Source organism: Pseudophryne corroboree, chromosome 2, assembly GCF_028390025.1.
Source record: "Pseudophryne corroboree isolate aPseCor3 chromosome 2, aPseCor3.hap2, whole genome shotgun sequence".
NCBI classification, from domain to species: domain Eukaryota; kingdom Metazoa; phylum Chordata; class Amphibia; order Anura; family Myobatrachidae; genus Pseudophryne; species Pseudophryne corroboree.
Genome location: NC_086445.1, coordinates 411,878,069 through 411,905,877, shown reverse-complemented (window position 1 = coordinate 411,905,877; position 27,809 = coordinate 411,878,069). Strand labels below are relative to the sequence as shown.

Genomic DNA, 27,809 nt, shown 5'->3' with positions numbered 1-27,809 from the left:
CCTTTTAAAACAAATGTCAAAAATCATCTGTTAGTAAATGTGGTATATAGGGGTACATTTACTAAAATCTAGGTCGGTGTGACCACTGTTTGGTTGATGTTTGGTCGATTTTGTACATTTACTAACAGATGATTTTTTTTTACATAGTTTTTTTTAAAACTATGTCAAAATCCATCAAACAGTATAGTTCTAATGTTTTGCAAATAAATGCAAACGTTTGATTGGCTGTTACAGATTACAGCTTTGTCATGTGCACCTAAATGTATTTTATAGAAACATATTTGCTGGCAGTAAGTCCGTGAGAAAAAGAGGAACTATAAAACCACATTACAGACAAATGTTATTAAAGTGTGTGCTGCAAACGTTTCCCTAAGTGCTACGAGGAGGAAGAGAGAGAGAGAGAGAGAGACAGATCTCAGCTGCTGGTTACAACATTTATCTTAGCATTTGGGTGATTGGTTTCTGTCATCTTTTTCTTGGAACATTAACCTGAAATCTCCAGGTAGGAAGCAAACTCTAAGGGGTGTATTTACTAAAGAAACATAGAATTTGACTGCAGATAAGAACCACTTGGCCCATCTAGTCTGCACCTTTTTAACCGTATCTCAACTTTTTTAACCATACCAGTCAAACCTATCCCATATATACCATGTACGTTTAAATTGCTCTACTTTCTTAGCCTCCACCACCTGTAATGGGTCATTTTAGCTAAACTATAGTTACATACAAAGTAGTTTAAGAATTATAATACAGGTTGAACTTGATGGACATTTTGTCTTTTTTCAACCTCATTAACTATGTTACTATGTTACCTCTGACGGGAGGCTATTCCACTTGTCCACTACCCTTTCTGTGAAGTAATTTTTCCTTAAATTTCCCCTGGACCTACATTCCTCCAGTTTCAGTGCATGTCCTTGTGTCCTATTACTTCTCTTCATTTGAAGAATGTTTCCCTCCTGGACTTTGTTAAAATCCTTGATATATTCGAAATTCTCCATCATGTCTCCCCTTTCCCTTCTCTGCTCCAAACTATACATATTGAGATTTTGTAGTCTTTCCGATTAAGTTTTGTGATGTGGACCATGCACCATTTTAGTTGCTCTTCAATTGATCAATTTCAGATTGATTAAAATCAATCTTAATTGATGTTGGGCTTCCAGGGCTAAAACACACATTTACTAACATTTAAAAATTATTATACAAAAATATTCGGTTAGTAAATGTGTGTTTTAGCACTGGAAGCCCAATATTGATTAAGATCGATTTTAATCGATCTGTAATTGATCAAAGTCGATTAAAATCATGTGGATAGAGAATAATAGATTAAGAATTTAAACTTTGCACTAACATCATAAATGAATACACGTTCATAGAATATCAGGTAAATGGCCTCAGTCTGAGTCAGACGTAATGTCCATGTCGCACGTCGTTAAGCTATGTTGTTCTACTGCACATGCATCCAAGTTGCACTGCACATAGGGGGTCATTCCAAGTTGATCGCTAGCTGCCGTTGTTCGTAGTGTAGCGATCAGGCTAAAAATCGGCATTTCTGCGCATGCGTATGCACCGCAATGAGCACGCGCGACGTACGGGCACAAAGGCTTTTGTGGTTTTGCACAGGTTGTAGCAACATTTTCATTCGCACTAGCAGCCGCAGGAAGATTGACAGGAAGCCCCGTTTCTGGGTGTCAACTCACCGTTTTCAGGTAGTGTTTAGAAAAACGCAGGCATGCCAAGGAAAAAGCAGGCGTGGCTGGGTGGGTGTGTGACGTCAAAAGCCAACCCTCCAATGTTAGAATCATCGCACACGAAGAGTAAGTTCAGGGCTTGTCTTGTTTTGCACAAAATATTTTTGCAGCCGCTCTGCTGCACATCCGTTCGCACTTCTGCAAAGCGAAAATACACTCCCTGGTGGGCGGCGATAATGCGTTTGCACAGCTGCTAAAAACTGCTAGCGAGCGAACAACTCGGAATGAGGGCCATATGTGCATAGTCCGTGCACACTGAGTCACAGTGACAATTAAGACACACAGTCTCAGAAATGTCTTGAAAATGTATTGGACGGTGACTGGGAAGTGTCTACATGTACACACAGAGATGGTCCATCTTGAAGTATTATGGCGGTGTCGCCGGCGTTGCGCTGAACTGGTTGTGACCTCAGAAGCATAATCACTCACAGTAGGAGGCCATACTCTGACAGAGAATTTGCAAGTAGCATGAATCTTGTGCAAGTTTCATTGGTACAACCATTGGCGGCATCTAAAGATGAACCATGCATTATTACAGCGACTAAAGATGCTCAAAGTGGGCTCCTCAATCCTATCACATTTAGATGCACGCTTGTACACCAGGGAAGGAATTGTAGAGGTATTTGCATATAGTCACAGATCAATACCGGCAAAAGACGCAGACACACCGGCACTGAAGTGTCTGTAACAGACCCAAAATGTGTAATTGTTCTAGACCAGTGGTTCTCAAACTCAGTCTTCAGGACCCCCACACAGTGCATGTTTTGCAGGTCACCCTGTAAGTGCACAGGTGTATTAATTACTCACTAACACATTTTAAAAGGTCCACAGGTGGAGCTAATTATTTCACTTGTAATTCTGTGAGGAGACCTGCAAAACATGCACTGTGTGGGGTCCTGAGGACCGAGTTTGAGAACCTGTGTTCTAGACCACAGGTTCTCAAACTCGGTCCTCAGGACCCCACACAGTTCATGTTTTGCAGGTCACCTGTAGATTTTTAAAATATGACAGTTGGTGTTACACAGTGCAGCTGCTGGGTGACCTGGAAAATGTGAACCATGTGGAGTCCTGAGGACCGAGTTTGAGAACCACTGTTCTAGACTGTCAGCCCTTCATAACAGGTGGGGCAGATGTAACATGTGCAGAGAGAGGGAGATTCATCTGGGGTGTGTTCAAACTAAAATCTAGATAGCAGTGTAAAAATAAAACTGTCTAACATTTTTGGGCTACATGCAAAAGCAGCCAGTATTATTTACCCAGCACAGAAAAAATATAAATGTATTTGTTTCCCTTCCATTGCAACATGGTTTGTTGCAGACACAAAGTTACGTTCTTTTATTGCTTTATTTGCAAACATGAATCTGGCCCCATGTGCAAAAGTAAGGCAGGCTATTTTCATGAATAGTGCACAACAAATATAAATAAAAGTAACAGCAGGAACAGTGCCACATGCAGGAGAGAATATGCAAGAGATGTAGGTGTGAATATATGTAACAACCCCACTCGCGCACGAAGGGGGGGTTTCCGAGTACCTGGACGCCCCCTGATCTGACAAGTTTTTTATTTTTGAGACGGGGACTGCAGTGTCTCAACCGCGGACCTGCTGCAGTAGAGAATATCTAGGGGGAGCTGCTGGCTGTGCATGCTCAGCCACAGCAGCTCCCTCCGTCCTCACACAGTGCCGCTGGTTTGCCCCCGCCTTCTATACTCTGGTGGTACTGTATGTACAGTAAATATAACATATACAGTATACAGTATACTGTATATGAAATTTGTATGTATGTATGTATGTATGTATGTATGTGTGTGTGTGCTTGTGTGTCTATATATGCATATATGTATGTATGTTGTGTGTATATATATATATATATATATATATAATATATATACACTGCTCAAAAAAATAAAGGGAACACTAAAATAACACATCCTAGATCTGAATGAATGAAATATTCTTATTAAATACTTTGCTCTTTACATAGTTGAATGTGCTGACAACAAAATCACACAAAAATTATCAATGGAAATCAAATTTATTAACCCATGGAGGTCTGGATTTGGAGTCACACTCAAAATTAAAGTGGAAAAACACACTACAGGCTGATCCAACTTTGATGTAATGTCCTTAAAACAAGTCAAAATGAGGCTCAGTAGTGTGTGTGGCCTCCATGTGCCTATATGACCTCCCTACAACGCCTGGGCATGCTCCTGATGAGGTGGTGGATGGTCTCCCGAGGGATCTCCTCCCAGTCCTGGACTAAAGCATCCGCCAACTCCTAGACAGTCTGTGGTGCAACGTGGCGTTGGTGGATGGAGCGAGACATGATGTCCCAGATGTGCTCAATTGGATTCAGGTCTGGGGAATGGGCAGGCCAGTCCATAGCATCAATGCCTTCATCTTGCAGGAACTGCTGACACACTCCAGCCACATGAGGTCTAGCATTGTCTTGCATTAGGAGGAACCCAGGGCCAACCGCACCAGCATATGGTCTCACAAGGGGTCTGAGGATCTCATCTCGGTACCTAATGGCAGTCAGGCTACCTCTGGCGAGCACATGGAGGGCTGTGCGGCCCCCCAAAGAAATGCCACCTCACACCATTACTGTCCCACTGCTAAACCGGTCATGCTGGAGGATGTTGCAGGCAGCAGAACGTTCTCCTTGGCTTCTCCAGACTCTGTCACCTCTGTCACATGTGCTCAGTGAGAACCTGCTTTCATCTGTGAAGAGCACAGGGTGCCAGTGGCGAATTTGCCAATCTTGGTGTTCCCTGGCAAATGCCAAACGTCCTGCACGGTGTTGGGCTGTAAGCACAACCCCCACCTGTGGACGTCGGGTCCTCATACCACCCTCATGGAGTCTGTTTCTGATCGTTTGAGTAGACACATACACATTTGTGGCTTGCTGTAGGTCATTTTGCAGGGCTTTGGCAGTGCTCCTCCTGTTCCTCCTTGCACAAAGGCGGAGGTAGCGGTCCTGCTGCTGGGCTGTTGCCCTCCTACGGCCTCCTCCACATCTCCTGATGTACTGGCCTGTCTCCTGGTAGCGCCTCCATGCACTGGACACTACGCTGACAGACACAGCAAACCTTCTTGCCACAGCTCGCATTGATGTGCCATCCTGGATGAGCTGCACTACCTGAGCCACTTGTGTGGGTTGTAGACTCCGTCTCATGCTACCACTAGAGTGAAAGCACCGCCAGCTTTCAAAAGTGACCAAAACATCAGCCAGAAAGCATAGGAGCTGAGAAGTGGTCTGTGGTCACCACCTGCAGAACAACTCCTTTATTGGGGGTGTCTTTCTAATTGCCTATAATTCCCACCTGTTGTCTATTCCATTTGCACAACATCATGTGATGATTGATTGTTAATCAGTGTTGCTTCCTAAGTGGACAGTTTGATTTCACAGAAGTGTGATTGACTTGGAGTTACATTGTGTTGTTTAAGTGTTCCCTTTTTTTTTGAGCAGTGTATATATATATATATATATATATATACAGAGTGTATGTATATGTATATACATATATATATATATATATAGATAAAAATCAGAGGGGGCACTCTCCAGACTTTTTTACTATAAACAACTGTTCATTTATTAATGGTATACTTTACATAATCAGCATAATGACAAGAATTTCCTCAAGCGCTTTCGGCCCAAGCAAGGAAAGCAAATCACTTTATGTACCAAGGAGAGTACTATATGCAGTGCTCGGGGACAGCCATGGGCTCTAATGTGGCCCCTATATATGCGGGTATATTTATGCATGAGTACGAAACGTTGAATATCATGCCAAAGTATGGCAATAAGATTGTATACTATAAACGTTTCATAGATTATGTTTTTATGCTGTGGGATGGTACCGAACTAGAATTTAATGATATGTTAGAATACTTGAATAACCTAGACTCTACTGTACGGTTTACGGGACACTCAGACACAAAGTCTATTAACTTCTTGGACTTGACCATTTTTCGTGATGGCACTAACCTAGGGACTACCCTATTTAGAAAAGAAACGGATCGCAACACGATTCTGCATGCCACGAGTAACCATCCACCATCCTTGAGATCTAGCCTGCCGATCTCGCAATTTATGCGAGTCCTGAGGAATAATACAAATTTAACCACTGCTGAGAATCAGATTGTGGAGATGAAGGCTCGCTTCACTCAGAGGGGGTACAGTAAAGGTACTATCAACAAATGCCTGGAAAAAGCACGATCAAGAATAGCTGAGGCGAAACCGACCAAAGAACCGCGGATGATATATGTCACACAATTTGATGCAAAATCGCCTGTTGTCAGAGCATCAATAAGGAGGCACTGGCCTATATTGAATTCAGACCCAAAATTTAAAAAGTAACTTGAACATCCACCCATGATGGCTTATAGACGTGGGCGCAATTTGAAACAATTGCTGATGCACCCTGCGAGACAAACGGGTGGCTCTGAAAATAATTGGTTAAATAAAGCAAGAAAAGGCTGCGTCAAATGCCTGGGTTGTGTGACATGTCGCTCGATGTTGGTCGGTGAGAAGTTTCCTCATCCACTTAGTGGAAAACCAATCACTATTCGATACCGATTACATTGTCGGATGGATCATGTCATCTATATGCTACTATGTCCTTGTGGACTTCCGTATGTGGGGATGACCACCTGTTCGTTCAGAGAGCGGATGGCAAACCATCGTAGCTCAATTCATCAAGCGCTGCAAACAGGTCGCACTGACAAACCGGTGGCACAGCATTTCCTAAATGAAGGACATCAAGTGGCATCTTTGAAGTGCAGAATCATTGATTGGGTCCCCGTCCCCAATAGAGGGGGTGATCGTTCACTTCTCCTAAAAAAGCTAGAAGCAAGGTGGATACATAGATTGGGCTCAGTGACACCCAATGGTCTGAATGAGTCGAACCCGTTAAACGTATTCTTACGCTAAACTTGTTTTGTGAAATTTAGGTTTTTTCCTTGCCCGATGCACTTTTTAATGTTGTCTGTCTGGTATATGTATTTTCTGTATTATATATATTGTGTGTTTTTTGCTTTGATCTTCAGGGTGCAATGGGGATGCGCTGAACCGATTTAAATGAATAGCGGTATAATACTTTAGAACTTGGGTTATATATAACGTTCGGTGTCGTTTGACCATTGCACTCTGGGGATCTAGCTAATTTTGGAGGGATGAGGGTTTATTGGGGATTGTTCAATACTGCCCTGCCTGGCTCTACTACCCTCGTTTGTGCATTTTATATGCATATGGCCACTTGCATTTGCTTTGCACACTTGCCCAATATGGGTGTGATTTATAGGGCTGATAAATCGGAATGACAGTCCGCCTACTTATGATGTCCTTTGGTTGTGCTTAAATTATAACCTCTTTGTATGAGAACTAGTGTCTGACTTCCTGTTTGCGTTCCGGGTGGGCACTTCCGGCCGTGTGACGTTTGCATTCCACGGACCGGAAGTGCTCCGCTCCGGGACTCGGCGGGTGTCAGAGATGGGTTGCGGCGGCCCCATCGTCTCCTACTTGCTGATTGCGAGTTTGGCTGTGTGTGCTCCCTGATAGGGGTAAGTGTGGTGTTCTTTATACTTTGAATGGGTGGTTATTCATTGAGGAGAAGCTTTGTCCCTGTTTGATGACATAATAATGCCTTTTGGCGCCGTTTTTCAAGTGGTGAGGGTATTTAGGGCCAGTCAGGCAGGATCAGCGTTATTGCTGGATGTCTGGATTTCTGCTCATGGATGTTGGAAGCTGTGATTGATGTACAGTGCCTCCTGAGGAAGGCCCTTGCTTGGGCCGAAAGCGCTTGAGGAAATTCTTGTCATTATGCTGATTATGTAAAGTATACCATTAATAAATGAACAGTTGTTTATAGTAAAAAAGTCTGGAGAGTGCCCCCTCTGATTTTTATCTACATATTTGGATACCGTGGTATTCGAGTGGACACCCCAGCGTTTGCATACTATGAGGATGTGAGTGCTACCGTTTGTTGGATCTATATATATATATATATATATATTTATTTATACAGAGTGTATGTATATGTATGTATATATATATATATATATATATATATATGTACTCTGTATACATGCATACACTCACACCACGGAGAAAACCCCCCTTACTAAATCCTGCGTTTGCCACTGAACCCTCATGAAATACAGATGAGGCTGATACCCATTTCACAGCGCCTGAGGCGGGTCGCCTGACACAGGAGCTCCCAGGGTGCGACCCACCTCAGGTGCCCTCCTGCCGCTGTCTGCAACCCGGCATATTGCCGGGTTGGTGACGTCAGCAGTTATGTGGCGGATCGGTGCTTGGAGATCACATGATCTCCATGCGCCGCCCGTACACACACAGTGAATGGGAAATGGGATTGCATCGACTCAGCTCCCGTTCACACCGCACCTTTCAGATCGTGCATGAACACGGGTTATGCACGCTTATGTGCCAATAACTCGTGTGAATGTTGGGCCTCAGTACAAGTATGAGACAGCAGCAATGTTTTCTGTTTGTTGCTTTGTTACAACTATTTGGTTCATTGCCATTTGACATTTATTTCGGTTTAGGATGAAAAAATGTGAAAAAGACTCTTTCCAATTCCTGTAACATGTTCTAGTGAGGCTGCTTTGTATTTTTTATCATATGGTTTTATGATGATTCCGATTACTGCCTTATAATGTTTATTATATAGCAATAATAAAGCATGTTCCAGTATGTTTATTAAACAATGTAAATATTAGACATTCTTTTTTTATTATCCACAGAATGAGCTCCTTCATGATCAGATAAGCATTTCAGTTTTTTATCACATGGCGAAGTCAGTGGCCACACATATGATCTGTTTTTACATGCCTCTTTCCTTGCCCATTCTATCTCATCAAGCATGGAGACACGTTTCAGAACTACATACAGACCTTGATGTATAGTAAACAGTGTTTTAGGGTAGTATGTCAGCTAGTAGCGGATCTTGCCACGGGCAAGCAAGACTTTTGCCCGGGGCGCTGCCTTCCGGAGGGCGCCGGCGCCATCCGGAGGGCGCTTCACAAACGCAAGATCCGCTACTTCGTCTAGTTTCCCTTCGTGGAGAGGACCTTTGCTGTGCGGTGCGCGATTACGTCAGCGGCGCTACTCTACTGTACAGGGGGCGTAACTGACCACGACCCCTGTACGAAGCCACACCCCTATTTCCCGCTCGGGGCGCAAAAAGGGCTAGAACCGGCCCTGATGTCAGCTCAAATTTACACTTTGTACGTTAAACAAACTCAGCATAAACACAGCTGAATTTGATGCCAAATAATAACCTTTAGATACAGTACCTGTAGTCTACCCTTTGTGTGTGTATTTTTTTAATGTAAATATTATAAAACTAAGTTATAAAGGTAATATTTTTGCAGGGGTGTATCTAGGGGTCCGAGTTCCCCAGACAAAGTAAAGGACTGGCGCCACCCCCAGATTTGAAATGGGGAAGGCTGAAAAAGGCGCGTAGCCACACAATAGTACCCCCAATTCAAATTACAACACACAGTAGTGCCCCTTACTCACATTACAACGCACAGCAGTGTCCGTTATTCACGTTATGCCACACAGTAGTATCCCTTAAACATGTTACACCACACACTAAAGCCTCTTATTAAAATTACGCTACACCATAGTGCCCCTTATACACATTATGCCACACAGTAGTGCCCCTTACACACTGTGTGTGCACTCCAACTCCCGCCGAGATGTCGTCACCCAGAGCCAGATTAAGGGGGTAGGGGGCCCTGGGGGTAAGTACCCCGGGCCCCCCAGTCCAAAAGGGCCCCCCGCCACGCCACAGATCGGATCTCTCTTACTATCCGATCTGCAGTGCAGTGCTCCCGAGTCTGATCCCCACTCACCAGAAAAAGCCGCTGGCTGGCTAAGCGGCAACAGCCAGCAGCCCAGCACACACAGGACAGCTGAGCGACGGCTCAGCTGTCCAATAATGTATGAAGAAGCAGCCTGCCACTCAGCCATTGGCTGGGCACACAGGCTGCAGGGATGGAGGAGGGATCCCTTCTCTAGCAGCGATGTGGAGCATGTTGCCGTGAACTGCCTGGACGCTATTGTAGTGCCAGCACCAGCAGACTCCCCCAAAAAGTAAGGCTGGACGTATTTTTTTTATATATATATATATATATATATATAAAATATATACTGTAAGTGTATATATATATATATATATATATATATATGTGTATATATACTGTATATATAAACTTGGAAAGAGAGCCGGCACTCAGAGACGGCGTGACTAGAAAATAATGTATTAAATGCTTATAGATGCCGAAGTTTCGGGCCAATCCTGCCCCTTTGTCAAGGTGTGTGTGTTGTGTGTGTGTGTGTGTGTGTGTGTGTGTATATATATATATATTTATATAGAAAGACAAATGGTGGCACTCAGGAATAGGGACTGCAGAGGCAACGCTGATGCGGTCATCAAAGGTGTCTTGATAAAAGGGAGTAAACCCTGAAACGTTGACCGCATCAGTGTTGCCTCTGCAGTCTTTATTCCTGAGTGCCACCATTTGTCTTTCTACATGCTCATTTGAGAGGTTAGGCACCGGATCCGTTGTCATAGCTGCAAGTGTGAGTGCCGGACTTTTGTCTTTTTCCATATATATATATATATATATATATAGTTAGTGGTGTGCTGCTGCTATATACACTGAATGTACTATGTACTATGTGGTTCTACCCCCTGGCCGCGGCTAGCACTGAGCAGTGCTCCTGGTGAGTGCCATCCTGGCCAAGGGGTAGATACGCCCGTGTATTTTTGTCCCATGCATACAGATTCTGGAAGGCTATTATATGAATCTCTCCTCATGTAACTTTCAGTCTTGTAAGTGTTCCTTCTTTTTTAAATCCACTTATTTAGAAAAAATAATGTATTCCTGAACTCTATTAACCCCTTGCCTGGCATTATCACACTAGATACGACTACGCAAGGCTGGACTTTACCTAACAAGAAATGCCCACTGCCGAAAGATTATCTTCTAAATGCCGCCATTCTCAGAGGGACTTTTCGGCCTCTCTACATCCTTGTTCCCTCCCCCCAGTGCCTGTAGCTCAGCCGATTACTGCTGATCAGGCAGCCTGGCGGCACCCCACCACCAGGCGGCATTAGTTATTATGTAGAACTACATTTTCCATTCTCCAGTTACCCAGAATTCTATCATTAATTGGTGATTGAGTAAACAGTTTGATTAATGGTGCTGCCAGCAATACTTAATGTTGTTTCTACACTCTTGACCCAATGAAATGTACTATTAAAGAGTGAGTCCAAGTAATATAGCTTCAGTAGGAAACACATTTGTGTCTACAGTACAGTAGTATATCTATTACTCCTCTTCCCCATGGGGCGATATTTTTACATTTTCAAAACTACAGAGCAAACATTATTAGTTTTCAATTGATTTATCTCCTTTAACATAATTACTAATTTTTAACATTACTATTCTTCCTGTTTTGTTTTTTTTATTAATGTATTTAAGGTTTTGTCACTGTTTTCTCTATGTATATAATTGTGTACCATGTCTATTTTAGACTAGCTTTATGTTATTTTAGCCTCCTCTGTCTAGTTTTTCACACTTCCTTTGACAATCATACTAGCTTCCTCTTTCTCTTCCTTTTTTATTTTAACAAACTGGCATTTAATAATTTGTTTCTTATGTTATTCCACTGTTCCTGCAGTCCACCACTACTCTGTCATCATATCAGAGATATACATAACTGATTTTTCTTGTGGCTAAAGCAGTGGTTCTCAAACTGTATGCCGTGGCACCCTGGGGTGCCTCAGGACACTTGCAGGGGTGCCCTGGGTTGATAATACTCTCCATTTGTGAGAACTAGTCAATTCCTGTTTGTTTTCTTGCTTGTGAGCACCATTATAAGGCAAGCAATCCAGAATGTTACTATTGAGAAATCATATACACACCTGGGAGAGTTTTTACACAAATGCAGATTCATCATACAATACATGTCTAATGATATCTTGCAACAATGAAACAAATAAAAAAATAACATATGGGGGCAGATGTACTTAGCTTTAGAGAGAGAAAAAGTGGGGAGAGGTAAGCTACCAACCAATCGCCTCCTGTCATTTTTCAAACACAGCCTGTAACATGGCAGTTAGGAGCTGATTGGTTGGTACATTATCTCTCTCCACTTTATCACTCTCCAAGGCTTAGTATATATCAGCTATAATATGGTAAATGCACAGTACACAATATAAGACATTGCTCAGACAACAGTTCTCTCATGGTTGCACATTTTGACTTTTCATAGTATTATACAGGACAGTAAGGATGGCCATCTGTGGGGTATCCATCAATGGTCACTAGTGAGGCCAATCCCAGGCCATTTTTTCAATCCCGGGTATCTGGATTGAAAAATGGTCAATCCCGGGATTCCTGGAATTGGCTTTTCCCTATGTGTTTGACCCCTCGCCTCGCCCCGCCCAACACACATAACTCACCATACAACGGGGGCTGGTGGACGGGGAACATCCCGGCGGCCGTCAGCAGCAGGTGACGGCGGACGGCGCAGCGTGACTTGTGACTGCACGTCACGCTGTGCGGGGGAGCCGGGAGGATGCTTAACTCTGCCTGGCTTAAAAAAAACAAAGGGCCACCTGATCCCTCATTCTCCGGGATTGGAGCTTCCAATCCCGGGATTGAATCCCAGATTGTTTTTGGTCTAAATCCTGGAATCCCGCCGATCCCGGGATTGGCTACCCTAGTGGTCACCATCGATGGTACCATTGATGGATAACCTCGATGGTGTGAAACCATCTGTAAGGGAACCATTGATGGTTACACCCACATATGGTCACTCCTGCTTTAGTGTTCAATGAGTGGCGGGCCAATAGGAGCCCGGGGACAGTACTTCGCAGGAGGGAGGGGGGGGGGAGGGGCAGAGCAAGGCTCTGTATCCCGACACCATGTAGATTTTTTTTTTTATTAGCTCTGTATTATCGATGGTGGGAAGCCATATGGCTCTCCCCCATTGATGGTAAAGGTAGTCACCACTGGTCATTGACCATCAATGATTTAAAATAATCGATTGTCGATGGACATCCCTACAGGACAGTGTTATAGAGGACATATAAATACTGTACATTGTCAGTCCCATAGCAAAATATGGGTCTGGCAATGCTGCATTAGCCTCCTGGGCTCCCTGTTCTGCTCTCAGAAAAGCACAGGGCCCATAATTAGCATGTGCAATCCAGTTCAGGCAATCACTGTGAAGGAGAAGAAGCCTTCCCGACTTTTCTTGCAGCTGGGTGCCTCTCCAGGCTACCTGTAATCTAGAACAGTGTGGGTCTGCCACATGAGATACAGAGGGCTTGTGGCTGGGGACACAAGGAGCAAGAGGGGATACCAGGGGCATGTGGCTGGACTGGAGGGACAGATGGGGGTTGGAAGTGACACATTTTACTAGCTCACACTGATATGTATAATTGAGTAGAGGGGACTGCACAGTATAATATGAGGGAGGGAAACCCAGCTCTCACTGATTTGTGGTATTATTAATATATAGAGGAGAGGGGACCGCACAGTGAGATATGATGGGGAATAACACAGCTACCAGCACACACTGATATGTGGTATTATTAATATATAGAGGAGAGGGAAAAGCAGTGATATATGAGGCTCCCAGCTCACACTGATATGTTCTGTTATTATTATATAGGGGAGAGGGGACCGCACAGCGATATATGAAGGGGAATAACACAGCTCCCAGCACACACTGATATGTGGTATTATTAATATATAGAGGAGAGGGGACCGTACAGTGAGATATGATGGGGAATAACACAGCTCCCAGCTCACACTGATATGTGGTATTATTAATATATAGAGGAGAGGGGACCGCACAGTGAGATATGATGGGGAATAACACAACTCCCAGCTCACACTGATATGTGGTAGAGATGAGCGGGTTCGGTTTCTCTGAATCCGAACCCGCCAGAACTTCATGTTTTTTTTCACGGGTCCGAGCGACTCGGATCTTCCCGCCTTGCTCGGTTAACCCGAGCGCGCCCGAACGTCATCATGACGCTGTCGGATTCTCGCGAGGCTCGGATTCTATCGCGAGACTCGGATTCTATATAAGGAGCCGCGCGTCGCCGCCATTTTCACACGTGCATTGAGATTGATAGGGAGAGGACGTGGCTGGCGTCCTCTCCGTTTAGACACTTGATTTACTAATTTTGGGGAGCATTAGGAGTACTCAGTAGTGTACAGTGCAGAGTTTTGCTGATAGTGACCAGTGACCACCACTTTTATTTATAATCCGTTCTCTGCCTGAAAAAAGCGATACACAGCACACAGTGACTCAGTCACATACCATATCTGTGTGCACTGCTCAGGCTCAGGCCAGTGTGCTGCATCATCTATATATATTATATATCTGTCTGACTGCTCAGCTCACACAGCTTATAATTGTGGGGGAGACTGGGGAGCACTACTGCAGTGCCAGTTATAGGTTATAGCAGGAGCCAGGAGTACATAATATTATATTAAAATTAAACAGTGCACACTTTTGCTGCAGGAGTGCCACTGCCAGTGTGACTAGTGACCAGTGACCTGACCACCAGTATATAATATTAGTAGTATACTATCTCTTTATCAACCAGTCTATATTAGCAGCAGACACAGTACAGTGCGGTAGTTCACGGCTGTGGCTACCTCTGTGTCGGCACTCGGCAGCCCGTCCATAATTGTATATACCAGTGACCTAACCGTGGTTTTTTTTTCTTTCTTTATACATACATACTAGTTACGAGTATACTATCTCTTTATCAACCAGTCTATATATTAGCAGCAGACACAGTACAGTGCGGTAGTTCACGGCTGTGGCTACCTCTGTGTCGGCACTCGGCAGCCCGTCCATAATTGTATATACCAGTGACCTAACCGTGGTTTTTTTTTCTTTCTTTATACATACATACTAGTTACGAGTATACTATCTCTTTATCAACCAGTCTATATATTAGCAGCAGACACAGTACAGTGCGGTAGTTCACGGCTGTGGCTACCTCTGTGTCGGCACTCGGCAGCCCGTCCATAATTGTATATACCACCTAACCGTGGTTTTTTTTTCTTTCTTTATACATACATACTAGTTACGAGTATACTATCTCTTTATCAACCAGTCTATATATTAGCAGCAGACACAGTACAGTGCGGTAGTTCACGGCTGTGGCTACCTCTGTGTCGGCACTCGGCAGCCCGTCCATAATTGTATACTAGTATCCAATCCATCCATCTCCATTGTTTACCTGAGGTGCCTTTTAGTTGTGCCTATTAAAATATGGAGAACAAAAATGTTGAGGTTCCAAAATTAGGGAAAGATCAAGATCCACTTCCACCTCGTGCTGAAGCTGCTGCCACTAGTCATGGCCGAGACGATGAAATGCCAGCAACGTCGTCTGCCAAGGCCGATGCCCAATGTCATAGTACAGAGCATGTCAAATCCAAAACACCAAATATCAGTAAAAAGCCTCTTTTTTTCTTTGCGTCATGTGCTGTTTGGGGAGGGTTTTTTGGAAGGGACATCCTGCGTGACACTGCAGTGCCACTCCTAGATGGGCCCGGTGTTTGTGTCGGCCACTAGGGTCGCTAATCTTACTCACACAGCTACCTCATTGCGCCTCTTTTTTTCTTTGCGTCATGTGCTGTTTGGGGAGGGTTTTTTGGAAGGGCCATCCTGCGTGACACTGCAGTGCCACTCCTAGATGGGCCCGGTGTTTGTGTCGGCCACTAGGGTCGCTAATCTTACTCACACAGCTACCTCATTGCGCCTCTTTTTTTCTTTGCGTCATGTGCTGTTTGGGGAGGGTTTTTTGGAAGGGCCATCCTGCGTGACACTGCAGTGCCACTCCTAGATGGGCCCGGTGTTTGTGTCGGCCACTAGGGTCGCTAATCTTACTCACACAGCTACCTCATTGCGCCTCTTTTTTTCTTTGCGTCATGTGCTGTTTGGGGAGGGTTTTTTGGAAGGGACATCCTGCGTGACACTGCAGTGCCACTCCTAGATGGGCCCGGTGTTTGTGTCGGCCACTAGGGTCGCTTATCTTACTCACACAGCGACCTCGGTGCAAATTTTAGGACTAAAAATAATATTGTGAGGTGTGAGGTATTCAGAATAGACTGAAAATGAGTGTAAATTATGGTTTTTGAGGTTAATAATACTTTGGGATCAAAATGACCCCCAAATTCTATGATTTAAGCTGTTTTTTAGTGTTTTTGGAAAAAAACACCCGAATCCAAAACACACCCGAATCCGACAAAAAAAATTCGGTGAGGTTTCGCCAAAACGCGTTCGAACCCAAAACACGGCCGCGGAACCGAACCCAAAACCAAAACACAAAACCCGAAAAATTTCAGGCGCTCATCTCTAATATGTGGTATTATTAATATATAGAGGAGAGGGGACCGCACAGTGATATATGAGGGGGAATTACACAGCTCCCAGCTGACATTATTAAAGTTGTTTTTGTCCAGATATTTGACATCTGTTTGATTATACTTTATTGTTGGTTTTTCTAATAAACCTTTCAAAATTGCATATAAGACTTTTTCTTGCGGTCCATACAAGACTAAGGAGGTACTGATGTTTGATGTGATCCAGCCCTTCAGCTACTTCTCTTGGACTACAATTAATAGACATAGACAAGTCAGCTGCCATGAAACCCCCTTATACTGTATGCATACTATGTGAGAATCGGAGATGAGTAAACAGTTTACCCACAACTGATTACTTGAGTGTTGCCGGTGTCACAGAATGTGCCTTTTCTTGTGGAGATGAAGCCACACTCCAGTACCTCCTATTGCCCTGTGATGATATCCATGCATGACTTAGGGATATCAACCAATGCAGACATTGAGCATCTTCTCCTTGATTCATCCTCTTCTGTCCTTTTCTAGCAAGTCAGCATTCCCTGTGACCTTGGCCAAGTCAGTCTCCCTCGTCTCTGGATCATGCCAAACATGAATAAATGTAACGAGGCAGAAAACTACAACTGAAAAATTCTGTTTACAATGCAGCTAAAAATTGCATGTATTATATAAAAATAACACAAATAGAAAATCATGAAATATGCTTCCTCATAATTCCATATGATATATGTTAATTTTATTGCATCTTTATAAAGGCTTTTTTGTGTATACAGTCTTTTGAGTGAAACTTGAAACTTTCATGTCTCTGTTGCACAATGCTTGTAGCTCATTTCCCGTTTCCGATACTTATATATAGCCTTACAGGTGGCATGAACGTATCTAAACTAAATTTCCCTTTTTTGAAGAAATGAAACACAGCCAAGTATGCTTTATTAGCAATTTTACATTCATCAAAAAAGAAAACTAGAGCAATTTGACATGTTTATACAGTATATAGTTACATTTATGTGCATAGGCTGAAATACATATACTGTGCATATATATATATATATATATATATATATGTATATACAAACACACAGGAAGAGAGAGAGAGAGAGAGAGAGAGAGAGAGAGACCAAATATTATTGTTGAATTATTTTTTTCTACCCAGAAATCTTGCCCTTTGGCCTACTAATACCTGTTGGTATTAAAATTCAACAAATATTTATTAACATTAAACACATTACAGTCATAAACAGAATGTACATCCACAGTCAACTCTACATGAGAGAAATGTTCATGGTTAAATTCCAATATTTGATAATATTAGTCCATAGAAGGTATTATTCCGTTGGCAGAAGTTTTTTTTCTGTTTGAATTTGTACATTTTTAAATCAGCCCTACGCATTTTGTCCAAAGGACTTCATCAGGGGGTGTCTGGGTGGTAAAATCAGAACTAACTAGTAGAAGGAATGGCATACATTGACAACCAATTTACATGTTATTGCATGGGGATCAAGTACATACCAGTTGTAGAATGAACATTCACAGTAAGGATTGTTTTACAACTATTAGAAAACCTAGGCTATTGCGAGAAGTTGAGAATACTTTTTTGTTTGGGAAGAGAGAGGAGGGTACATCTTGAATCCACTTTCCCACATGAAGTGCAGAAGACATCCAACTGAAAATATAAACTACTGCCACTCAGAACCAAGAATGCCAAATATCTTTTGGGCCATGTTATTTGGCATAGCAAAGGCAATGAGCACACAGTGCTGGATCTTGAAAGTAAATATTGAGATCTAAGCCAACCGATACCAAGTGCTCTTTTTAGTATATGCTTTCAACAAGTCTCCTTCAGCTAATTTTCACACCAGGTAACTTGTCTTTTAAAAAGACACTTACATCTAAATAGCTTGTGCCATTCCCTGAAAGGTTTCTGTAAGGCAGGGCCGGATCTAGGGGGGGGGGGGGTGAAGGGGGCGACCGCCCCCCCTAACACAGTCATAGCCACGCCCACTTTTGAGCAGAAGAGAGCTCTCCTGGGAGAGCCTGAGGCAGAACGATGTGCTGCAGCTTATACCACAGCAGCACAGAGGAGCCAGGAGAGCAAGGGTTACAGAGCATTTGCCCCTCACTTGCTGGTGTGTGGGTACTAGGGCTAATAATTACAATTACCCCATAGCACAGTCACATGTACATAGAACAATATCAAAGCTCTATCTCAGTCTCACTCAAAAAGTTCAGTCAGAATTGAGAGAGGAGGAGTTAGGATTGCAGATGGGAGGAGTTGGGACTGTAGAGGGAGGAGTCAAGATTAAACAGTAAACCGCCCCCCCTAAAGAAAAGTCTAGATCCGTCCCTGCTTTAAGGTGGATGCGATCTCTGCAAAACTCCTCCCTCAAAGGTTATTCCGTTAGCAATATTGTGTCAGGTATATCATGTATATGTAGGGGAGAGAGTGAATAAGGGTATCTCTTGTATTTATAACATTTATTCAATTGTGTTTAAAATCAATTGATAACATAAGTAGCAGAGGAGGACTATGCAAGTATTAATACAGGATTAGGAGGTCAAGCATACCTTCAAGGTGATGAGGCTGCGCACTTAGGTGGTCATTACGAGTTGTTCGCTCGCTAGCTGCTTTTAGCAGCATTGCAAACGCTAGGCCGCCGCCCTCTGGGAGTGTATCTTAGCTTAGCAGAATAGCGAACGAAAGATTAGCAGAATTGCTACTAAATATTTCCTTGCAGTTTCTGAGTAGCTCCAGACCTACTCCTAGATTGCGATCAGCTCGGTCCGTTTAGTTCCTGGTTTGACGTCACAAACACGCCCTGCGTTCGGCCAGCCACTCCCACATTTCTCCAGACACTCCCGCGTTTTTCCCTGACACGCCTGCATTTTTTAACATACTCCCGGAAAACGCTCAGTTACCACCCAGAACGTCCCTTTCCTGTCAATCACTCACCGATCAGCAGTGCGACTGAAAAGCGCCGCAGGATCAACAGCAAAACTGCTAAGTTTTTAGTTAAATAACTAAGCGCATGCGCTCTGAGTACCATGTGCATGCGATTTAGCAACAAATCGCAGCATAGCGAAAATCGGCAACGAGCGAACAACTCGGAATGACCACATTAGTCTGAAAGAATCCCGGGTGGTTTCAGAGAGCTGGTACGGCAGCAGCCTCAAGCTTTGGGATCCGTGATCTCTCTTGCGCCCTGTATCTTCCTCCGCACACTCCAGCCTGCAATATCAACGCGTTTCAGAGGTAAGCCTACTTATCAAGAAGCTTACCTCTGAAACGCATTGATGATGCAGGCGAGAGTGTTCTGAGGAAGATACAGGATGCAAGAGATGTCAACCTTTTGACCTTGTTGACCTCTTGACCCTGTCGACCTTTTCCACTGTCTCCCTATTCCATGTCGACATTTTGACCCTGTCTACCTTTTGACAATGTCAACCTTTTGCGGAAGCTAGTGGCTGCGGCCTATGACATAGCTTCACTGGCACTGGCAGCATGATTTCATTGAATTACCTAAGTAACTTCAGGGTTGCGCAGTTGTCTGATGTTCACAGAGATGACCCGGTGCTACATCTACAGACACAGCAGCGAATCACAGAAGTCGTCAGTGGGCGTCTTTTTACTTGAGACGCCTCCAGCGACTTTTACATAATTTTGCACAGCTGCTGTGCACAAAGATGCAGCGGCTGTAAATAGTGTCCACCTCTGAGTCTGTTATAGGCTGACAGTGCTGCTGTAGATACATTTCTCACAGTCATAACTGCTTCTGAAAGTTTTTTTTTAACCAATAAAATCTTTTTTGTATTTCAGTTAAATAAAATGTCACAGATTACTTTTCCACAGTTTATTGAATTTATAGAATATAATATAATATTACTATATAATAAATGTATTATTCTGTGACAATTAGAAAGGTCAATATCGGGTCGTCTTTTCAATCCCCGGATTCGGGATTGAAAACTCTCAGGGCTAGATGCATTATCGCTTGGAGAGTAGTAAAATGGAGAGAAATAAAGTACCAGCCAACCAGCTCCTGTCAATTTTCAAACACAGCCTGTAACATGGCACTTAAGAGCTGATAGGCTGGCACTTTTTCTCTCTCCATTTTATCACTCTCCAAGCAATGATGCATCTAGCACTAAATTTTGGTATTCCCAGGACACCCAGGATCAGCCACTCAGTACCAATCCCCTAGTGCAGGCCTGGCCAACCTGTGGCTCTCCAGATGTTGTGAAACTACACATCCCAGCATGCCCTGCCACAGTTTTAGCCTTCCCTAATAGCAAAACTGTAGCAAAGCATGATGGGACTTGTAGTTTTACAACAGCTGGAGAGCCACAGGTTGGCCAGGCCTGCCCTAGTGCCTAACCCTAACCCTCCCCTCCCAGCCTAACCCTAACACTCCAGTGCTGGACTGTGTATTCTGCAGATAAAGACATGTTCATTGTCAATATCGATATGTCAACATTATTGGCATCATAACTGTCATCATTGTAGTGTCAGCATCATGAATGTCGACATGACTACATCCCACATATATAGCTAATGGAAAAAATATTAGAAAACGGGCTTGTCAATGACTTCTGTTTAATGAGGATAAAGTAGTCAGTGCTGCTGATCTTACTATGGTTGTGTGTGTATGCATGTACGCATGTGTGTGCGTGTGTGTATATATATATATATATATATATATATATATATACATACATACATACATACATACACAGTACACACACATATATGTACATGAACCAGGACTATATGTACATGCACTGTACAGACATCTATTAATACAATGACAATATTTTCCTTCATTCCAGATATGCTATCAGAGGGATATCTTTATAAAATCCAGCTTTGGTATGAGGATGACATAAGTATGTTGCATCAAAAGAAGGTGACTGAAGGGTCAAAAGAGCTGTCTGGTATATGTACACTAAATTATTCCTCTGCACATGAGACTCGGAGCAGGAGAGTTTTCAAAAAATTTGGCTCAGTTGATCAACGCAAGTGTGAGAGCCAGCCACAAGAGAGCGCACTGGGCATCATGCAAAGGCAGATAGGGCAGGACGAGGCAGAAGGCTCGAGGTGTGAAAGTGAAAAATCCCCCTCTGCAAGTATAAATGGAAACTCACCCTCAAATAAAGAAACCTATTTGGTTCCACCATCATGTAAAAATATCTGCAGAGACTATAATGATTTGCATATTGCTGGTGACCAGGTGATGGCTATGAACTCAGTGTTGAGTGATTTCACATGCAATAGCAGCTTTGACTATTGTGAAGGCCCTTTCCTACAATCTTCTCAAATTCCTCCTACTATGGATTCCTTATGCGTCACAACCAATGACCAGCCTAAAAAACCTACCAAACGGGACTCTTGGAAAGTAGCCAGTATGAAAGATAAGAGCATCATCAATCCTGAGCAACCACTGTCTAATTCAATACTCAATGAATACTTGGAGAGGAAGGTCATTGAACTCTACAAGCAGTACATGATGGACATTAGCTGCAGCGCATCTTCTGCTCACATCATGAACTCAGAGCTCATCATGAACAACGTGCAGCAGATCAGTGTCCAGATATCACGAGAGCAAAATATGGAGACTAACAAGGCCAAAGACATGGTCATCAGTTATCTGCTGAGACTTGCTAGTGAGAAGCAATCTAATGTTATCAGCACTCCCGATCTACAGATCTCATCCAACCTTACCTAAAATCATAATTTGTAACCTTGTTATCTGGGTACAGATATAAGCAAATGTTACCAAAATTCTGTTATTATGCTTATTTTTTATTAAATATGATTTGTTTACTTTTCACAACCGAGACAAAATGACATGATGACAGTCACTGGAATTATGCTACATAATGGGTCTCAAAACTGGGTCAATGTGTGGGTTTATTGTTATGTAATATAGTGAGATAATTGCAATATATACATATTGCCCTTAAGAAAGCAAGATATAAGAACTGAATGCACACAGTCAAGTCACATTATTAAGACCACCTCCTACATTTTACATCAGCAGCACGAAGCCCATGAAGTATGTCATGTGTCGTGCACTGGCTTGGTGGTTATATAAGGTGTGCGATAGGCCGTCTGCCATCATATCACTCATTGCTGTTGTGGGTAAAAGGGACAATTTATCAGGGTTGCAAAAAGGAATGAATATCGGCTTTCGGGCCAAGCATGGCAGTATTTCTGAAACAGCGTAGTTTGTGAACTGTTCAAGTGCTGCTGTGGTGAAGGGGAATGAGGAGGAGAGAGTGAGAAATGAGGGAGTGAGAGAATGAAGAGGAGAAAGACAGAGAAGGGGGAATAAGGCAGAGAGGGAGGGAGAAATGAGAGGAGAGTGAAGAGGCGAGAGAGGGACAGGGTGAATTAAGGGGAAGACAGAGAAACATGGGGATATGATATAGGGGGTTGGAGGAAACGGAGAGGTGGGGTGAGGAAAAGGGGGAAAGAGAGAGAGGGAGAGAGAGAAAGAAACATGTACAGACATAATTATATGAGTCTGTGTCCATGATAGTGCATTGAAGCTTACATAGTCTCTGAAAGATCTGCTGTGTCTGATCTGCTAACTATTCCCTTCCATTCAGATGTGTCTAAACAGACCACCCATGGCATCCCTGTCCACTCACCTGCACACTAATAGTCTCCGCCCAACAACAGTCTGCCCATCCCCTCAAGACTACACCCACTGGCCCTCTCTTCTGTTCAACACTCGGCCCACTGCTTCAGCCATTTTCTCAAGTCTTTATTAAATGGCCTGCCTGTCCACTCAAGTCATTACCCACTGGTCTGCTGCTAGACAGCCAATAAGGAAAAAAGGACTGACTCATTAAGCCATCGACCCATTGGGAAAAGTCCTGGTGAGACCTCTGACCAATCTGCCCTTGATTGCATTTTATTAACAAGACTTAAAAACTGTAGTCAGAAATCATAGAAGAGGCAAAGAAGCAAATGTGACTTTATAATTTATTAATAACACTGTCCGGAACAGAATGTCTTATATATACCAGGGACGTGCAGTCAGGAGAGGCAGTGCCTCCCCTGTCATTAATGATTAAAATAATACAAAGAAGATATTTATGACACATATTCTGTCATAAGTATCTCCTTTATATTAATGTCAGATTTTTTTCGGTTAAAATGGGTTTGGGAGGCACTGACAGTGGTGCCTTCCATTGTCAATGGGAAAGGGGCTGTAGCGAGGGGCGGGGCCATGCCGCGGGCTGTAAAAGCCCTTTGAAAATCTATTGTAAAGCGGCACCTACTAAAGTGCTGCCTTGCTACAGGGACGTGCTTTCTAACCATGAAAGCACACCCCTGTCAGTCAGGCCAGATGTGATTGGCCAGCGGATTCGTCACTGGATCCGCTGTCATCACTGTGGGTGCGGGCGAATGCGGCAGGGATGCGGTGGAGGTGTGGGTGGTGGGAGGTGGCAGCGGTGCGGGCGTTAGTGGCGGCAGAGGTGACAGCAATAGCAGCAGGCAGGGATCTGAGATCCCTGCCTGCCATTCTACAGAGTTTAGCAGCAGAGCGGTACCAATTTAAAAAATGGCGCCTCAGCATAATTTTTGAAATTCAAGATGGCCGTTGTGAGCAAATCACGGCTCACCGTGTCATCGCCCCTCCCCCTCTGGCAGACTTTTACAAGTCAGCACAAGGCAGCGGCTGTCAGTCCGATGGTGGAGGAGGAGCAGGAGGAGGAGCAGTGAAGAGCTCTTAAAGACTGAAGATCCAATGGAAGTCCTGGATGGGCGGCAGCCATGAAAAAGAGCTTAATTGCCACCGCCCACCAGGTGAAAACGGCAGAAGCCCTGGGAAAGCGCCGGCCATGAAAAAGAGCTTAAAGACTGCTGCCTCCCAGGTGAACACCCTGTATAATAAAACTTTTTTTTTTTGAACGTGTGGTGTTTATTTTTTAATATTTTATTTACAGGCGCACTACAGGTGCCAGTGGGCCCTTTATGTCCTGGCATGCTAGCACTTGTGGTTCTCTAAGTGTCAGCATGCTGGGACCTGTAGGCCACCTGTAAAGAACAATATTAACATACAATGAACCCCGCACCCACCGCCACCAGGGGTGCGGGGCATAGTGCTGGTTGTCGCTCCGGATGGGGGCCCCATTTTTATTTTTTGGGGGCCCCACTTTCCAAGGAATTCCAGCCCTGGGCTGACTGGTTTGGGGGGGCTGTTTAATGTTATGGCAGGGGGACCCCACACTGAGTGTCTTCCCTGCTATTGCATTATCCCCCTGGCTGGTTCAGCTTGGTGCTGGTTTTAGTGATGCATGGGGGACTACACTTTTTTTTTTTTTTGGGGGGGGGAAGGTGCATGCAGGTGGTGAGCAGCCAGTGACTCACCAGCCACTGACCTCACCGTGCGTCACTGATATATACAATACTTCATTAAATTACTATATTTTTAGAGGTCCTTATTCAGGTTTGTTAGCAATCCAGAAAAGCAAGCAACTGGACAAAACCATATTTCACTGCAAGGGGGGCAGATGTAACATGTGCAGAGAGAGTTAGATTTGGGTGGGGTGTGTTCAAACGGAAATCTAAATTGCAGTGTAGAAATTAAGCAGCCAGTATTTACCATGTACAGAAACAATATAACCCACCCATATCTAAATCTCTCTGCACATGTTACATCTTTCACATATGCTACCGTTGCAGAGCTGGGTGCATTTTGAGATACAGTACAGTGGACCTTAGCTTCAGTTGCAGTTTTGTGCTTTTAGCAAAACTGCAACTGGTTGCAACCGCATGTTGGGGGCCTGCATGCAAATGCCCACCAGTGATGCCATTGCAATGTAATTGCGATCTCATTGCTGATTTGTCGAAGCCCCCTGCCTCTGCAGCAAAACTGCAAAGGCAGACGTAGATCCGCCATTTTTTGGGTCGCAGCGGCCACGTTTGACGTCACGCGGCCGCCCCCGAATCCACCCGTTTTCGTCACCACCTCCGGCCAATTCCAGGTCGACACCTCCGCAGCACCGCGCAAATATGCAGTGCAGGTCATGCATGTGTGCACTACGGCGGTCCCGGGGAAAATACGAACGCATCTCAGATGCGTCTGCTGCTGAATCAGGCCCAGTATGTCCACTTTTATAAGCTACAAAAAAAAATGTTTCTCGGGGTACATTTTATGCCTGCATTATTTATGCAAAATGCATCCAACTTTACATCTGACAATGGTGGTCATTCCGAGTTGATCGCACGTAGCAACTTTTTGCTGCTCATGCGATCAACTAGACACCACCTAAGGTTTCCTGCAAAACAAGACCAGGGTCAGACCTACTTACCCTGTGCGACGGATCCAGCGATGAAGGTCCAGGGATTTACGTCAGACATCTGCCCTCCAAACGCCTGGACGCACCTGCTTTCGGATCTCCACGCCCGGAAAACGGTGAGTAGATGCCCCGGAACGCCTCCCCGCTGTCAATCTTCTTGCGATCGCAGCTGTGATCACTTTCAGCACTGCAGTCGTAGCTGCCCGTTGACGACCGTCGCCAGGCAATGATGCACGTGCGCATTGCAGGCACCGCGCAGCCGCAGTCCCGACCCATCTGCACTGCAGCGAAGAACCGCTGCGTGCGAACGGGTCGGAATGACCCCCAGTGATCTTACATCAGACCTGATCGTAGCAGCAAATTTGTTAGCAGTTGGGCGAAACCATGTGCACTGCAGGGGGGGCAAATATAACATGTGCAGATAGAGTTAGATTTGGGTGGGGTGTGTTCAAACTGAAATCTAAATTGCAGTGTAAAAATAAAGCAGCCAGTATTTACCCTGCACAGAAACGAAATAACCCACCCAAATCTAAATCTCTCTGCCCATGTTATATCTGCCCCACCTACAGTGCACATGGGGGGTCATTTCGAGTTGATCTCTATCTGCATTCGTTCGCTGTGCAGCGATGAGGCAAAAAAATGGCACTTCTGCGCATGCGTATGTGGCGCAATGCGCACGCGCAATGTACTTTTACAACGGCCGATGCAGTTTCACACAGGGTCTTTGCGAAGCTTTTCAGTCGCACTGCTGACCGCAGAGTGATTGACATGAAGTGGGCGTTTCAGGGTGTCAATTGACCATTTTCAGGAAAAACGCAGGCATGCCAGGAAAAATGCAGGCGTGGCTGGCTGAACGCAGGGTGTTTTTGTGACGTCAAAACAGGAACTGAACAGTCTGAAGTCATCGCAAGCGCTGAGTAGGTATTGAGCTACTCTAAAACTGCACAAAAAAAACGTTGCCACCGCTCTGCGATCCTTTCGTTCGCACTTCTGCTAAGCTAAAATACACTCCCAGTGGGAGGCGGCATAGCGTTTGCACGGCTGCTAAAAACAGCGAGCGAACAACTCGGAATGACCACCATGGTGTTGGCCAACTGCTAAAAAATTTGCTGCTACGATCAACTCTGAATTACCCCCTATGTACACAGTACTGCTTTGGCCGACACATGCTCTTATAAACAGCAAATAGCAAACTGTGTTTAATATTTGTAATCCTTTCTTTAAAATAGATCACCAAAATGACTGTTGGATTGCTTGAGCTAGGCAGGGCTCTCTTTATGTACTATGGATTATTTCAAAAACTTTTGTGGCTGGTTTCATGAATCCAGGTATTTGTTCCAATCAACATGATTGACTTTGTCCTAAGGGCCTAATTCTGCATAGAACTCTGCTGCAACAGCGTTCTGATGCTGAAGCCCTATTAGGTGTGCGCACGTGCAACAGCCGCACTGTGCATTCACACACATATGCGAAAGCATCTCACTTGTGCATACACATGTGCCTGATTGACAGGCAGAGGAATTCATGGGGCAGGAGGGGGCTTCACGGCAGCTTTAAAGGGGCGTCAACATGGCTTTGGGGAGGGGGGTGCAGCTAGACTGCGTAGGCAGAGGGCTACCCTAAACATGCTAAAGCATCGCCACTCTGCGATACTTTTGCGTGTTTGCGGGTGGGGGGCTGGATCTGGCATGTGGGGCCGACTTGCCCTGTACTGGACATCCCCGCACATGTCAGGTTAATAGATTGTAGCTGTGCGTTTTTTCGCACATCTACGATCTATGCTGAATTAGGCCCTATGTTTACTCCGGTAAATGAATAACATAATTGTTGTTATAAATTAGTTTCAGTGTTTGAGAATATTATATATTAATTTCCTTTATTATATGTTATATTAGCTTATGATAGTTTTGTTTGTATAAATTGATAAGATTTTACCAGCATTTTTGTTATCGCAGTTTGTGGACCCCTTGAAATGGTGCTTATGGTTATCTATAGCAGCACTCATTATGACATTTTACAAGTCTATCATGTTGTTATTCCCTCCTAGATGATTGTGTTTGTATTTAGGTAAATGGGGGTCATTCCGAGTTGATCGCAGCCAGCAACTTTTTGCTGCTGCTGCTGCGATCAACTAGTCCACACCTATGGGGGAGTGTATTTAAGCTTAGTAGGGCTGCGATCGCTTGTGCAGCCCTGCTAAGCTTAAAATTTTTCTAGCAGAACATGACTAGTCCTGGACATACTTACCCTGTGCGACGATCTCTGCGATGCTGGGGCCGGCTTTGACGTCAGACATCCGCCCTTCGTTGTCCTGGACACGCCTG

The 27,809-nt window shown here is 44.2% G+C and overlaps 1 protein-coding gene across 2 annotated transcripts in view; it reads left to right on the top strand.

The window, feature by feature from the left end:
• TASL (TLR adaptor interacting with endolysosomal SLC15A4) overlaps positions 1-21,986 on the top strand; it is a 44,512-nt gene extending 22,526 nt beyond the window's left edge. The window contains exons 1-2 of one of the 2 annotated variants that reach the window (XM_063957139.1): positions 390-502; positions 21,001-21,986. In XM_063957139.1, the coding sequence (XP_063813209.1) occupies positions 21,003-21,896 (894 nt within the window). In that variant the 5' untranslated portion in view covers positions 390-502; positions 21,001-21,002 and the 3' untranslated portion in view covers positions 21,897-21,986. Of the gene's footprint in view, positions 1-389; positions 503-21,000 lie in introns of those variants that run through there. The other variant, XM_063957138.1, reaches the window with a different exon arrangement.
• Positions 21,987-27,809: the final 5,823 nt, after the last annotated feature.